This window comes from Chanos chanos, chromosome 15 (genome assembly GCF_902362185.1).
Source record: "Chanos chanos chromosome 15, fChaCha1.1, whole genome shotgun sequence".
Taxonomy (NCBI): Eukaryota; Metazoa; Chordata; class Actinopteri; order Gonorynchiformes; family Chanidae; genus Chanos; species Chanos chanos.
The window spans coordinates 15158422-15173819 of NC_044509.1; the positions used below are offsets into that span (position 1 = coordinate 15158422).

Sequence of the window (15398 nt, forward strand, 5' to 3'; positions counted from 1 at the left end):
CATTTATGTACTGACTCCAGCAGACGGACGGAAGGAGAACCTTTGGACGCAACGACGGCCGCGGGGTTTCTGCCGAGATGGCTCTTCCTCAACGTTTTGTATGTATAGACTTGTAAATGTTTGACCTGTTCGTCAAAAGACTGATCATGGATCTTTCTTGTTCCTTGAGGACAAGGAACTAGACAGATCATGAGTATAGAGTTCACGTTATGCCACAGATGTTTTTCAAACAGTTTCTTTATTTTGGTTTCCTTTTCCTTTCTCTCCTGTGCTGATAAGTGCTTCAGATGCTATTGAAGCATCCCATAAAGCAATGAAACTTCCACTAGGTTTCAGAGCGGACGATGGCCTTGTGGGTGTTGCCAAACTTGATGTTTGTATTGAGGTTAATGAAAAAGAAAAAAAGTCGCATCATACTATTCTTGGATAGCAGGACGTTTCCTCACTGGTCGAAGACTTACATATACATACACACACACACACACACACACACACATATATATATACACACACGTGTGTGTGTGTGTGTATGTATATATATATATATATATATATATATATATATATATATATATATTTTTTTTTTAGCAGTCTTGTTTTGAAATACCCACAGGTCTTTCAATGTGTCCATTGGTCTCTTGTTCAGCCAGTTTGGAGAGGGGCTAATAGCTTACTAGTGGTGACATACCCCTTTCTCTTGCACCCCTGGTGAAAACCTTGTCCTGTGGCTATTTTGAGAACTCCTACTTGTACATGATTACTTTGAAATCCACCTCTTTGCAGATGGAACCTACAAAGAAAAGATTTATCCAGAAACTGTGACTCAATGCTATGTAACACAAAGAGAGAGCGATTAACATTGGGCGATTCTGAGGGGTTTTACTTATCTATAAGCTAATTCAGGAATTCTGTCACAAGAGAGTGAGAACACATATAAAATCAAACCATTTCAGTTTGTATTCAACCAAAAACAAACAAGCAAAAGATAAATCCAATGTAGATAAATTCAAATACAAAAGTTGAAGGTGGCCTCTGTTTTCACTGAGCATACTATATGATATATCACAGACAGACAATACAAACTAAATGTTCCTTTAAAATACATTTACCTTCTAAAGAATACAGTTGTGAGCAACAGTTTGGCAATACGCTGGTCCAATTGGGTGGTTCAGTGAATGCAGACAGAACCTGACCGGACCTCCCCATGAAGGACCTCTGCATTACTTCATTACCTTTTCGATTTGCCCTTTTTTCAATTACCTAGGTCAAGGCAATTTCAACGTTTCAGACTATTTCTGTGATGAAACCTTTTCGCTTCTAATCTAAAAACGTGGTTATTCTGTGGTAATTCTGGTCTGGTTCAGCCACCACACGCTTCTCTAAACCTGAGACTTAGTGGGACTGAGACTGACCAGAAATGGAGGGGGAGTTCTACAGAACAGGAGGTGTTAAATCCTTCTAACTAATCATTTCCATTGTCAGAAATATTTGTGAGAAAATGACCGACAAATGAAAAGGGCAAATTCAATGAATGATTGGGAAAAAACGTGCCCTCAAAACCAGTCAGAGGTGGAATACTGAAGCAACAGGTCATTGTGATGGATCCACAGAGAACTTTCAGTAATGGGAGTTTTAGTAGGTTGGTTGCCCTTAAGTCCACAGTACAATATTTCTTACATGATCATGATCTGAATGACAGAGCTGTGTGGTAGAAAGAGTTTTTTTTATCGTGTAAAGTGTCTAAATAAAAGCCCAATAAGCCTGAGGGTATCTGAAACAATGTACTTTGTATGATGAAACAAAAATCAAACTGTTCAGCTGCGATTACAGAGGATAGGTTTGGAGAAAGAGAAAACAAACACACAAACAGTCGAACCATTTGAGGAGAAGAAAACCTTGCCAACCGTTGTTAAGGGCAGAGGTAGATCCATTATGCTTAAGTGTAGTGTGACAGTCTAGAAGAACAAGTAAAATTGTACTGGTGAAATGAAGAATAGGTACAATTAAATGTGAACAAATTCCAGAGTCAGTCAGGAAACTTAAACTGAAAGAAGGAAAAAAAAAACCATATGAAAAAAAAAAAACGACAACCAAACTCAATAGACAATAAACCAAAATAAACCATGAAGAACTAGAGAACAGAGGAAAGAGAAATGGAAGTTTTGAAATAATCGTCGCAGTACAGAAGTTGAAATAGTACTCAAAATCTGTATGATTTCAGACACGTGGTGTTGTCAAGGAGACCTGAGACTACTCCTCAGCAAAACAAGGAAATCAAGGTCTACAAGGAAGAGAGAAAGAGAAACAAGATATACACTCTGAGCTGGCATGCCCAAACTTTCTCACACAACCCCTATGTGCTTTTTCAGTGGGCAATCTAAAACTTGGAATGCATACCACACACCGGCACTTTATCCCTGGCGCTCCTAAATTACACACTTAACACTCAGTACCTCTGTTTTACTGAATAAAGTGGGAATAAATAAACAGATGAAAAACTGCACTGAATGAATGCCCAGCCTTTTGTGTGGGACAGTTTCTGCTCCCCATAATAATAATAATAATAATAATAATAATAATAATAATAATAATAATAATAATAATTATTATTATAATAATTATTATTGTTATCATTATTATTAGCAGCAGCAGTAGTAGTAGTAGTAGTAGTAGTAGTAGCAGTAGTAGTAGTAGCAGTAACAGAAAAGTTCAATTTGCAATATTTAATTCTTTGTAACAGAGACAGTGTTAGTTTAGTTAATAAGTTGGTTTTGATGTTTAGATATATCTTCTAATTCAGTAACATTGGCGTCACTTGTATCTTTTCTTTGTTAAATGTCCAACGAGAGATGCTTCTGGTAAATATTAATCCTGGGTGACCCATCAACCTGTTCACTTACTTCTATATAACCCACATGTGGTGGTACTTTAGTGCCCCCTTGTGGTAATATACAGCTACTTTTATGCCATCAACTTCTCATTCACTCAATGCTTGGTTTCTTCAGTGGATTTATTGGTTTTGATTAGGTTGTATATTTATATATGGGCGTATTTTCTGTGATGGAGAAAGGTATATACTTATTACATTAAATATTTTGAGGCACTTTGAGAACTGTATGCCAACTGTATGACATTGAGTGGGAACTTCTTAGTAACTGCCTTAGACCAGGTGCGCATTGTCCTTCTTTATTCAGGTATTTTATGTTAGCACTTGGAAAAACAGGAAGATGACTGTCAAATGTGAATGTAAACTGGTTTTTCCTTTACTGCTGTCTCCCAGTTCCACTCTCCGGGACCCACAGACATTATTGCTTTTGCTTGGCAACGCCTGAGTCAGCCAATCATTGACTTCATAATTAGCCAATTAGTTGGGTCAAAACAAATTGCACATCACTGTAGATCATCAGGACTGGACCGGAGAGACACTCTACTACATCAGGTAATGGAACATAAGCAAGAGCTGATACAGCAAAACACTTAAGCTGTTCTCGACAGGATTCTGAGAGAGAACCAGTACATTCCCCAATTTTATTGTCATCATCACGTTCACAGTGAAGTTTTTATCCAACTTCATTTGATGGTACATTTCTATTAATTTAATGTCTTGTTCACAGAACAATTTATGTCTAACAAATCTTCACATAAACATACCACACCTGTGCTATGTTTAATGCCTTCCTGACAGGTGCTCATAAATTTCTTTTTTTTCGCATACAAGTCCCACAGAGCTAGCGAGAAACCACCACTGCCCGTATGTGTGATGCTTTGTGATATGAACTGCTTTGTTTTCTGTTAGAAATCCACTCCAGTTTCCAAGTTACACAACGTCCAAGTGGTATGTGTTATTTTTTTAACTTCATAGCCAGTAAATCGCTCTCTCTCTAACATATATCTATACACACACACACACACACACATTATATATATATATATATATATATATATATATATAGATATAGATATAGATATATATATATATTATACACACAGAGACACTTATTCTCTCTCTCTCATTCAGTCTCTTCCTGCTGCATATGCTTTCTATTCCCGCTGATATTTTGAAAACCCTCATTTAAGGTGCGACCTTGGGAATTCTTCATTGTGGGACAGTACTGTTTGTTGTTCAGTTCCTGGCATGACGTCATGAAGCTCCAAATTCAGGATTTTCAACCCAATATATGCGACACTTCTTTGGCTAATCTATAATAATATAAAAGAGATTAATATAACTCTAGTACATAAAATTGTAGTTGATTAGAAGGTACAGTAGACCTTCGCGATCATGCTAACAACCCTACGTCGTTTTTCTCAAAAGAAAAAAAAACAGGGGAAAAAAATCAGCCATCAGGAGGCGGGTCTTACGTTAGTGACAACCCGCCTCCTAATCATGCGTCCCATCGTATCCCCCCCGGCCCTCGCAAGCGTCTTTCTGCGGCCATGGTAACATCACCGCGTAACGGACTATTGCACTCACGAGCGAGAACAAAGTGCTGCTGATTAAGGTAAGATTATTATCTGTTCTGAGACATTAAGGTACGAGTAGTGACCACCGAACACTGTTTGACACATGCACACACATGAAGAGAACAGATAATAATGCATTGTTGACATGCAAGCCATGGAAAGCCGTCTGTTTGCGGCCTAAATCTGGGGCGTAGCTACCAAGGGTTTCATGGGTATTGGTGTTCTATATGATACAATTTATGCTGGAATTTTATGCGGAGACGCTCAGAAAAAACTACATATCCCAGCGTACAGTGAGCGAAGCAATGGGAACGTTAGTGATACTTTATTCTTTAAGTATACTCTAATAGATTCGTTGTTATTTAACTGTCAGCGTTTATAATTAATCCTGTATTATTTTGAGAACATTTGTACAGGGAAAGTCAAACGCCTAAACTGCCTTCGCACTGATATTTAATGAATGAGCGAGAATGAACATGATCAGTCGTATGCTAAAAATGTTCAAAGTCCAGCTAATTGATTACGCCTATTTGCGCGCTAACATAATAATAATAATAATAATGCTAATAATAACAATAATAATGCTAATAATAATAATTATTATTGTTATTATTATAATGGCACTGCATATTGAAATGGAATACAATCTGACATTGCATTTTACCCAGTGTAATAACCAGAGTAGCTGACCGTTATTAATTTAATGTTATGAGATAATAAAATGTTCATGTCCCTCTCGCTGTTTTTCTGTCCCATAATCCAAAGACAAGATGAAATTTAATTTACACTATGTGCACAAGTTATGAATTAACATTTCCAGTCAAATGTGTTTTTCAGACTCTTTTACATGAGTACATCATGAATTTGACGGAGATTTGTGACAATGCTAAGAAAGGAAGAGAATATGCGCTGTTGGGAAACTATGACTCATCCATGGTGTACTATCAAGGAGTCATACAACAGATACACAAGCACTGCCAGTCTCTCAGAGACCCTGCCCTCAAAGTCAAATGGCAACAGGTAAAAAATCATTTGCCACAGGATGTAATCTTTACATTGATTTCTAGAAAGTTCAATGTGATGGTTCATTATTCAACACCACAAGTTGTCTTATATTTGTTGGTAGCAGCTCTTTACAAGTGTGAAGGAAGAGTTGTAGTCAGTAGGTGATTTGTTATTTTTTAACAAGGGGGATGGCCCAGTGGTCACTGACACTACTCCCTAGAGTATATAGGGGAATGGCAGGTTAACAAGGGGGATGCATTGTGCTCATTTTGCTAACAAGGGGGATGGCACCCCCCCTCATCCCCCCTGCAAATCGCCTACTGGTCATAGTGATGTACCATGTTCTCCTTTTGGTTTCAGGTGAGGCAGGAGCTGGTGGAGGAGTATGAACAGGTAAAAAGCATTGTCACCACACTAGAGAGTTTTAAGATGGACAAACCGGTGGACTTTCCTAATCCGCAGCCAGAGGAGTGTCCGCGGGACCCAGCAGTCTGGCCGCCGCCAACACCAGCAGAGCACAGGTCAGACAGACGTCTGGGTTTTAGCTTTTTGACCGTTGAGTCATCTGCAGAATTTGCGTGAATGAAAGCACAAACTTAAGCTGTAGGCCGGGCCTGCCTTCACCGCCTGCTTCACAATACCTGTCAGAACTGGTGTGGCAGGTTCTGTGTACATGGACACAGAGGTTAAGGTGCACTCTGAAACACTGCTTAAGTTATTGCCACGGTGTTTGGCATAGTTGCCCCATAGTATGTAAACAAGATCATGTTTAAGCAATATTGGACTGCTATGCATTTTGGGAGTTAATATATATAAGCATGTAAGCAGTGATAATACATTGATAAGCATGTATTTATTAGCACACACACACACACGCATACACACACACATGCATGTGTGTGTTAGTTATAGTGCCATAAACACATTGCTGTCTTAATAATTGGTTTTCTGTAACCACAGGGGACCTGCCCAGGTGAAGAGACCAAACAGTGGAATGAAACCTCAGAAGAAGGACTCACCTGGGCTACAGCATCGCGGGCCCACGGGCCGAGCCCAGCCCAACCCCAGACAGGACCGGCTGGGTCCCAGAGACAACAAGGGGAGCAAAGCTAGAGATGAAAAGGTCAGTAGTCTTAATACAGCGTCTGAATGTACAGTGCCAAATACAGACCAACTATGTTTACATAGTAATACAGGACACATCCGTCACTGTTCACCTGTTAGTGTATTACTGTATTTTCACTGTCTCTCAGTGTAAGTCATTCAAACACTGCTCAGATTGCAGAGTGCTACTACCACTAACAACAATAATTATAATAATAAATCATGTGAAGTGTAGCATAATGAGTGCTGTACTGGTTCTCTTAGAGTAAGAAGAGTAGCCAAGAAGGAGTTGGAGAGGGAGAGCTGAAGAAATTTGATGGTACTGGGTATGACAGTGACCTTGTGGATGCCCTTGAGAGAGACATTGTGTCCAGGAATCCAAACATCCACTGGTGAGCTTTGGAGTGAATCTATTTGGTTTTTGTAGCATTGACTGGCTTATAAGGGATCAGACACTCGTTTAGGTTTGTGATCACTTCTATTGATCCAGTTTCCTGATCTGCATACAGCAGAGTAGTTGTGGTTTGATTCATGGTTAAGTGTATGCATGTATGCGTTTGCATGTGTGTGGTGTGTGTGAATGTGACTCTGTGTGTGTATGTGTGTGTGTGTATGTGTATGCCTGTGTAGGCGTTTCTCTGTGTGTTTGTGTATGTGTGTGTGTGTGTGTGCATGGGTGTGTGTTTGTGTGTGTGTGTGTGTGTGTGTGTGTGTGTATGTGTAGGCGTTTCTCTGTGTGTTTGTGTGTGTGTGTGTGTGTGTGTGTGTGTGTGTGTGTGCGTGCGTGTGCGCATGGGTGTGTGTTTGTGTGTGTGTGTGTGTGTGTGTGTGTGTCCATGGGTGTGTGTGTGTGTGTGTGCATGGGTGTGTGTTTGTGTGTGTGTGTGCACGCATGTTGTTCTACTCTGCCGTGGCAAATCTGTCCTGTTAAACAGATAGCGGGTGGCAGTTGTCAGTCAGGGTGGGCAGGAGATGACTCAGGATCCTCTCAGTGTGAACAGCACAAGCTGTCATGTGGTACTTCTCTTTGCAGGGATGACATTGCAGACCTGGAAGACGCCAAGAAACTGCTGAGAGAGGCGGTGGTGCTGCCCATGTGGATGCCAGATTTCTTCAAGGGCATCCGCCGCCCGTGGAAGGTTAATGCCTGTCAATGTTTACATCGCACCTATAAATATAATGTTCAGAAAAGAAACAACAAAAACCCAAATTGGTCTTTATTTGCTCATTCTTTTATTTGGGATGGGCATGAAATCATTGTGCACTGCAGCCTTTTAGTTTGCTTGTGTTTGCCGGTCATAAATTATATAACTTCATTAAATGATCAACAGATAGTGAATAGAGGAAAGTAAGATAATCCAAACTTGAGGAATGTCTAGGATAGTTATTAATAATTTATTAAGTCAGACAAAAAATATATTATGTACAACACTTCGTTAAAAGTCAGCCCAAAGTAAAACCACTTAAACTACAAAAACTCCCAACAAAAATGACAAGACATAACATAGTGGTAGGAAACGGGATGTGCACTCAAATCCAATTAAGATTTCATTTCCTCAGCTTAAGTTTAAGTTTACTCTAGTATTTTAAGTCAAGCTGGACGTGAATGTCAAGTAGGCCTACAGCGTGTGTGTGTGTGCGCGCGCATGTGTGTTGCTCCTCTGAATGGTCATTTCATATAAACCGCTTGTGTATGTGACCGTGTTTCTTTTTTGTGTGGTGATTCAGGGTGTGTTGATGGTCGGACCGCCGGGCACAGGGAAGACGATGCTGGCTAAAGCTGTGGCCACGGAGTGCGGCACCACTTTCTTTAACGTGTCCTCCTCCACTCTCACCTCCAAATACAGGGGCGAGTCAGAGAAGCTAGTGCGACTGCTTTTTGAAATGGTGCGACTCGCAGCGTTAAGAGCGAACAAATTGATCAGATCGATCAAATGTTTTTCGAGAAACATTTCTGTTCTGACGCTTATCGTATTTATGGTGGCTTCACGTTGACAGGCAAGGTTTTATGCTCCTACCACCATTTTCATCGATGAAATTGACTCCATCTGCGGGAGACGGGGCACATCAGACGAACATGAAGCGAGTCGCCGAGTGAAGTCTGAGTTACTGGTGCAGATGGATGGTGAGAGCGAGACAGTTTCACTTGGGTTTGTGTGTGTGTGCGTGTGCGCGTGTGTGTGTGTGTATGTGTATCATATGCTGGCTGGATTGTCCTTTCTTACATCTGATGTGTATTCCAGACGTGGTTGATGATGTAAATGAAAGGAAGTGTATTTTGGTCAGGTGTGGGGGGTGCGTTGGAGGGTGACGACCCGTCCAAAATGGTCATGGTTCTGGCCGCCACCAACTTCCCCTGGGACATTGACGAAGCTCTGAGGAGGAGACTGGAGAAGAGGATCTACATCCCACTGCCCACAGGTGATCTGTTATCCTTACAGATCCTCATTTGACATGCAGCTATCTCTTCACAATAACACACACACACACACACACACACACGTACGTAAACACACACATCAGTACAAATATACATACATACCCGCATACATGCACACACAGGCATGCAAGTAAGCATGCACGCACACACGCACACGACATGCATGCACAAATACGTACACACACACACACACACATTTTCATACACACACATGCGCACACACATGCACAGGCACACGCACACGCGCACACACACACACACACACACACACACACACAGGTACAGACATACAAACACACATTTACCAGCCCTAAAATCAGCACTACTTCCCATACATTCCCATACGTTCCAGTTAGACAATGAGGACAGTGCATGTGTGGCCTAATCTTCAGATTTTAATGTAAAAGTCGCTGCTAAGACTACATACTCAGGCCTGTCTTTTTCTTTAGCTAAGGGGCGAGCGGAGCTGTTGAAGATCAGCCTGCGGGAGGTGGAGCTGGCCCCCGACGTCGACCTCGCCCTCATCGCTGAAAAAATCGAAGGTTACTCCGGTGCCGACATCACGAACGTCTGCAGGTGACAGGCGGTTGCCCCCGTGGTTCCTTCTCAGTGGTATATTGTGAATCAGTGCAGTTAATTCATGTCGTCTATACTATGCCCGTTAAACGTGATTTGTGCCCTCAGAGATGCGTCTATGATGGCGATGAGGCGGCGAATCCAGGGCCTGAGCCCAGAGGAGATCCGAGCGCTCTCCAAGGACGAACTGCAGATGCCCGTTACCATGGAAGACTTTGAGCTGGCGCTCAAGAAGATCTCCAAATCCGTATCTGCCGCCGACTTGGAAAAGTACGAGTCCTGGATGACGGAGTTCGGGTCGGTTTAGCGAAGCGTCGGGGCGAAGCGACATTGAACAGAACAGAAATGTGAAATGCTCGATTTCCTTTGGGAGACCATAGACTGGACCAATACTTGAAAAGGATTTTTTTTTTTTGTTCTTTTCCTGTTCGTAAACACAGTCTAGCGTCGATGTCATACAGAGAACCAGTAGTCAGAGCATTTTCCTACCTGTATATAATTGTCCTGAGACCAAGTTTAGAAACACAGCAAGTTTTGCACCTTTCAAATTCAGAATGCACTACTGCCACCAGGGCGCTGGTTTTCATTAGCGGTGTGTCACTGGGCCAAATGTGGGTTATAATTTTTTTTTTTTTATCTCCTATTTTTGAACTTTATTCATTTTCTAATTCGATTAACATCTATTGACGTCAAACAAAATGGAAAGCGTTCTGTTTTTTTTTTTTGTTTGTTTTTTTTTAAGTGACTCATCTTAATTTTCTTGTCTCTTAACTTACAGCTATTTGCCCTAACAACAGACACTGTGGTACTAACGTTTTAAATGTAAAGAGGAAATTCATTTTTAGGGTATGTGAATTTACTGTGTGAGGCAGTCTCTTTCTTTTGTTTTTTTTGTCATGTGTAATGACTGTGATAGTAAGAATAAATTATTCCTAAAACCGTAGGTGTGGATTTTTTTTTTTGCAACTTCACGGGACGTAGTCTCTGCTCCTTGATTTATTGTTTTTTTTGCTTTTTTGCTTTTTTTTCTCCATCCCTTTAAAGGCAGGAAAGGCAATTCTTTGAGGTTATTAGCTTGATTTATACTAGCTGCCATGTTGTAGCTTCGCTGAGTAGTCCTTGTTCAATACTTAACTCTCATGAATAATTATAGATATCTGTAAAATATTCTCCTTGCTTTCACAAACAAGGTTAGACTGGAGATGAATTTCTTAATAAAAGACACATTTTCTCATCTACTCATTGATCACACACTCACTCACTCACTCACTCACTTATCACTCACTCATGCACACTCGCTCATTCACTCACATGTTCTCTCTTTTACACCCCGTCATTCACACATTTACACTATCACACACACTCATTCACAATCACTCGCTCATTCACTCACGTTCTCTCTTTTTCACTCCCTCATTCACACATTTACACTATCACTCATGCACTAACAATCACTCACTCACTCACTCACTCACTCATTCACTCATATATTCTCTCTTTTACACTCCCTCATTCAAACATTTACTCACTCACTCACCCCTTCATCTGGTTAGTTCCATGTCTCTGAGTGAACAGGTTGATCTGTGCGTCAGCAGGGCAGTCTGTGCTCCCCCTGAGTTGGCACTGGGCGGGCATGACTCAGGCGGCAGGGACAGCAGACAGAAGGAGGGAGGTGGGGATGACTGGGGGATTGTGGGCACTGGGGTGTGTGTGTGTGTGTGTGTGTGTGTGTGTGTGTGTGGGCTGATGGATATTCTGTACTCATAGCTGCCTTCAGTGAATCACTCCTCTTGAGGGGATAATTCTGCTTTGTATTTTACAGTTGTGAAAAAACCCATATCTTGTGTTTGAAGGAATGTACAGTTCTTTGCACTAGCACACCTGTGATTAAGATATAGATGAAATGACTGAACATTTTCCATTGGTGAATCGGTTAATTCTGTCATTGCTAATATTTTTTAGTGAAACAAGTAGAGTTCATTTAGTGTGATTATAGCACCAGTGGTGCTCTGTCACTGTTTCAGCTGTCCTTCCTCACCTTTGTGTACACTTTGTGTGTATGTAATCTTGCATACCTATTGGAAAAGCCATGTTGTTTTCAAGAAGACAGATGGTGTGATGAGGAAATGACCACTGATGGTTTGGAGCGCACTGGAACAAGAGCCTTGGTCATTCACGATTAGAGAGAATAGTTGTGAACTGATCAATACTACAGGCAGATCAATAACTCGGCTTTCTCTCAGAAGGCTTTCAGAGTGAATCTGTTGATCAATAAGAGTTTAGTGTGACAGAACATAAGAGAAAGGGAGAGAGAGAGAGAGAGAGAGAGAGAGAGAGAGAATGAGAGTAGATGAGGGTTGAAAGGATGCTTGATGGGATATCATGTCTTTACTATTTTTGATCATATCTGGGTGGCTTACAGTTTCAGAGTACATCCTGTGGAAGGAAATTGTGATGTTATGTGGTCATGATCGACCTTTTACACATTCAACCTTTTACACATTGAACTGCATCAGCACACAACGGTCAAGGAAACTGTCCTCAAGGACAAAAATACTTGGGAACAACAACAACAACAACAAAAAAAATACCAGAAAACCAGAGAACTCTGGGAAGAAAAATCTGATTTCACAGTTCGATTTTGCATTCCATGAGTGACCACAACTTACAAATCACCATGTCCACAAATTATTCTTGGTGTTTCCAGCGCATGGAAACGCCATTTCAGCTTTGCGTTAGCTGTGAAAGGACGAGCTTATGTTGAACTGGCTGGTTCTCTCTTTCTACAATTCATTGCATCGTTTTCTATTTGTCTTCAGGAATTATGGGTTGTGGATATACACACACACACACGTTACCACTGTAAGGTGGGACATGAATGCTGTAATTGTGTTTTGTACATTTGGAATGGTAATGGTATTTAAGAATATGAGGGACAGAGATCTCTCGCAGTGATTGGCTGCTGCGACAGAGAGCTGAGACCCTCACAGACTCAAACATCAGTTCTTAGGGACTCCGCAGCATCTCCCCCGAAGGAGGATCTTATCCGTGATCACAGATGCTCTACATCATATCACCATGAGAAAAAAAACGAATTTCCTCAAATGAATACTGTGTGTGTGTGTGTGTGTGTGTGTGTGTGTGTGTGTGTGTGTGTGTGTGTGTGTGTGTGTGTGAGTATATGGAGTGGGGAGGAGACAATGATTATATTCAACACTTTCATCTGTGTCTATAATAGTGTGTACTGATGTGTAGAATGGTATTAATACACACTTAATCAATTTCTCCTTTAAAAAAAAAAAAAGCTGAGATTAATAATAATTGCCAGTGAATCAAAGCGAAATGAGTCAATTTACAAATGTCAGTTTAGTCACTCATCTCTCGTGTCATAACACAATGTCAGATCCTGAGATGCACTCCAGTTACATCATAAATCCACAGAGCTGTTGAACATACACTCATCTAATCATAACCATATGCGGTTAGACTCCATAATGTGTCAATAACGTGTCATTTGCCCCTAAAGCTGTCTCAGGCTCACATTAGAATAATGCTTGTGGAATGTATAGATTATTGTGTTTGTTTTTAAGTCTTTGTGTGAGCTTTTCGGCAATGGCAAATGATCAGAACCGGCTATTTGCTGTTTAGAATGCATGTTACTTTACAAATCTCTTATGCTGAGCAACAGAACAACCACAACCATCCAGGCTCATTCTAACAGGGAGAGAGAGAGAGAGAGAAGGATATATATATATATATATACATATATATATATATAGAGAGAGAGAGAGAGAGACATAGAGAGAGAGAGACATAGAGAGAGAGAGAGAGAGAGACATAGAGAGAGAGAGTGAAGAGAGAGAGAGAGAGAGAGAGAGAGAGAGGCGAATCTGATTCCACAGTGTCGCCCCGTTGGCCAGAGCAGACTCGACGGAACGGTTGTTGGCGCTGCTATTTTCGCTGTCCTTGTCTCCGCTGTGGAGAACAGCAGTTGCCTTTGGGCCATAGGCCATTGCTGGGACACAGCCAGAGCACAGATCACATGGGTTTTCCCACTAAAGGCCCAGAACACGCATGCACGCACACACACACACACACACACACACATGCTCGCACTCACACTAACCCAGCCCCTCCACTCTGACAATACAAAGGTTGACTGGGAGGAACGTGATCAGTTAATTAGTTCATACACTCATTAATCGTTACAGTCATCACACACACCCACACACACACACACACACACACACACACACACACACACACACACACACAGATGCATCCCTGGCAGCTGTGATAAGAGTGTATTTCTATCAGTAGGCTAAACCCAGTAGACTGAACCTGGAATATTTTTTCCCCCATATTCCTCTCTTGTGTTTCCCATCTTTTCGTCTAACATTCCATCAGATAGAGAGCGTGTTTGACTTACTGAAAGACCAACTCAGGCCCTTGAATCTTGTAAACTTTGGACAGATACTCGACTGCACAGAATTACCTGAGGATGGAGCTTGTTTCAGAACGTATTACTGGTGTCATATCAACATTGCATCGCCTTTGTTTGTCATCACAATGTTGCTACTCTTTTGGCTATACATGAGATGATTGGCTAAACAGTCACAGGATTTACAGTGATGGGACTGACAGTATAACAGAGTTGACAGTAACGGGGTTGATGGTAATGGTGTTGACATACAAGACGAATATCAGTTCACATGTGCTGACAAAGATGGAAGCAAATGCCACACCCAAAAACGAGAGATTACATGTATCTATCTATCAGAAATCTTTTAAACTCTTTTTTTCCATCTCTATTTTAAGATGAGAAATCTCTGAAAAATAGAGAAGGCATTGAACTGGGACAATGACTCAAGCATTTCTCAAACAGTCGTGGGCCATGCATGACAACACTATGAGTATGAATGAATATTAACTTAATCATACATTATCCTGTTTGCATGACTGCGGTAGTGATAATTTAGCGTAATGTTGCAGCTTAAATAAAGCGCTAATTTTTTCTGGTTATGACTATCAGTATGATGTCATGATGTAATTTCATGCAGTTACACTTTCTTCCAGCAGGTGTCTCTGTTTTGAAGCGAGTCTACAGTCTGGAGTCCTCTGAGCAGGAGCTATTACTCAGCTCAAGGAGCTGATAACAATACAAAATACAAAAAAGATAAACAAACAAACAAAAAAAAAACATGAATTACCATAAACGATATACACAAATTTGTGAGGGAAGAACTCAGTTTAAAGCAATGATGAGAAATTAAACCAGAACAATAACTATTTTTAATGTAGTTTCTAGTCAGTCCCATGGTTGGTCTTAGTGTGCTGTGTTGCGTCTGTGCTTGTGAAATGTCAGGCCCTAAAAACCTGATCACAGCACCTCTGTCAGGTGTGATGAGGACGTCTGTCGTGGCTGCTGGTATAACTGTGTCAGATCTCAGCCCGAACCCACCGGGGGATGTGACAGGTTTTTACTTTGGTCTCCAAACGTCTTACCTCATCTGCTCCCCGTCCTGACAAATTCAGCTCAGCAGCGGGCACCATCAGTCTGAATTGATTGGAATATTGATTGGCTCTCTGCCCAGCGTTAGGTCATTCTCAAGGTACCAGTATCAGTAAATGAAAATCTCTCTCTTTCTCTCTTTCTCCTACACTCTCCCTCTCTCTCACACATACCCACACACACCACACACACACACACACACACAGACACACACAGAAACATCACCACTTTGGCTGTCTTCCACCTAAAACATGCCCTAGAATTTTTATGTTTGTGTTTGCATGAAGTCAGAGGTCT

The 15398-nt window shown here is 41.1% G+C and overlaps 1 protein-coding gene across 1 annotated transcript; it reads left to right on the plus strand.

The window, feature by feature from the left end:
• Positions 1-5322: 5322 nt before the first annotated feature.
• Positions 5323-9896, plus strand: katnal1 (katanin p60 subunit A-like 1). Its single transcript, XM_030793056.1, has 10 exons — positions 5323-5484; positions 5830-5990; positions 6430-6592; positions 6838-6965; positions 7607-7712; positions 8302-8460; positions 8572-8698; positions 8860-8994; positions 9463-9589; positions 9698-9896. The coding sequence occupies exons 1-10, from the start codon at positions 5323-5325 to the stop codon at positions 9894-9896; spliced, it is 1467 nt and encodes a 488-aa protein (XP_030648916.1).
• The last annotated feature ends 5502 nt before the right edge of the window (positions 9897-15398 follow it).

What these genes read in the sequence shown, in the direction of transcription:
- katnal1 (XM_030793056.1), top strand. Translation starts at nt 5,323, where the DNA reads ATGAATTTGACGGAGATTTGTGACAATGCTAAGAAAGGAAGAGAATAT. An exon ending in AGGAATCCAAACATCCACTG is followed by an intron (nt 6,966 to 7,606) that starts GTGAGCTTTGGA and finishes TTCTCTTTGCAG; the next exon opens with GGATGACATTGCAGACCTGG. An exon ending in CTACATCCCACTGCCCACAG is followed by an intron (nt 8,995 to 9,462) that starts GTGATCTGTTAT and finishes CTTTTTCTTTAG; the next exon opens with CTAAGGGGCGAGCGGAGCTG.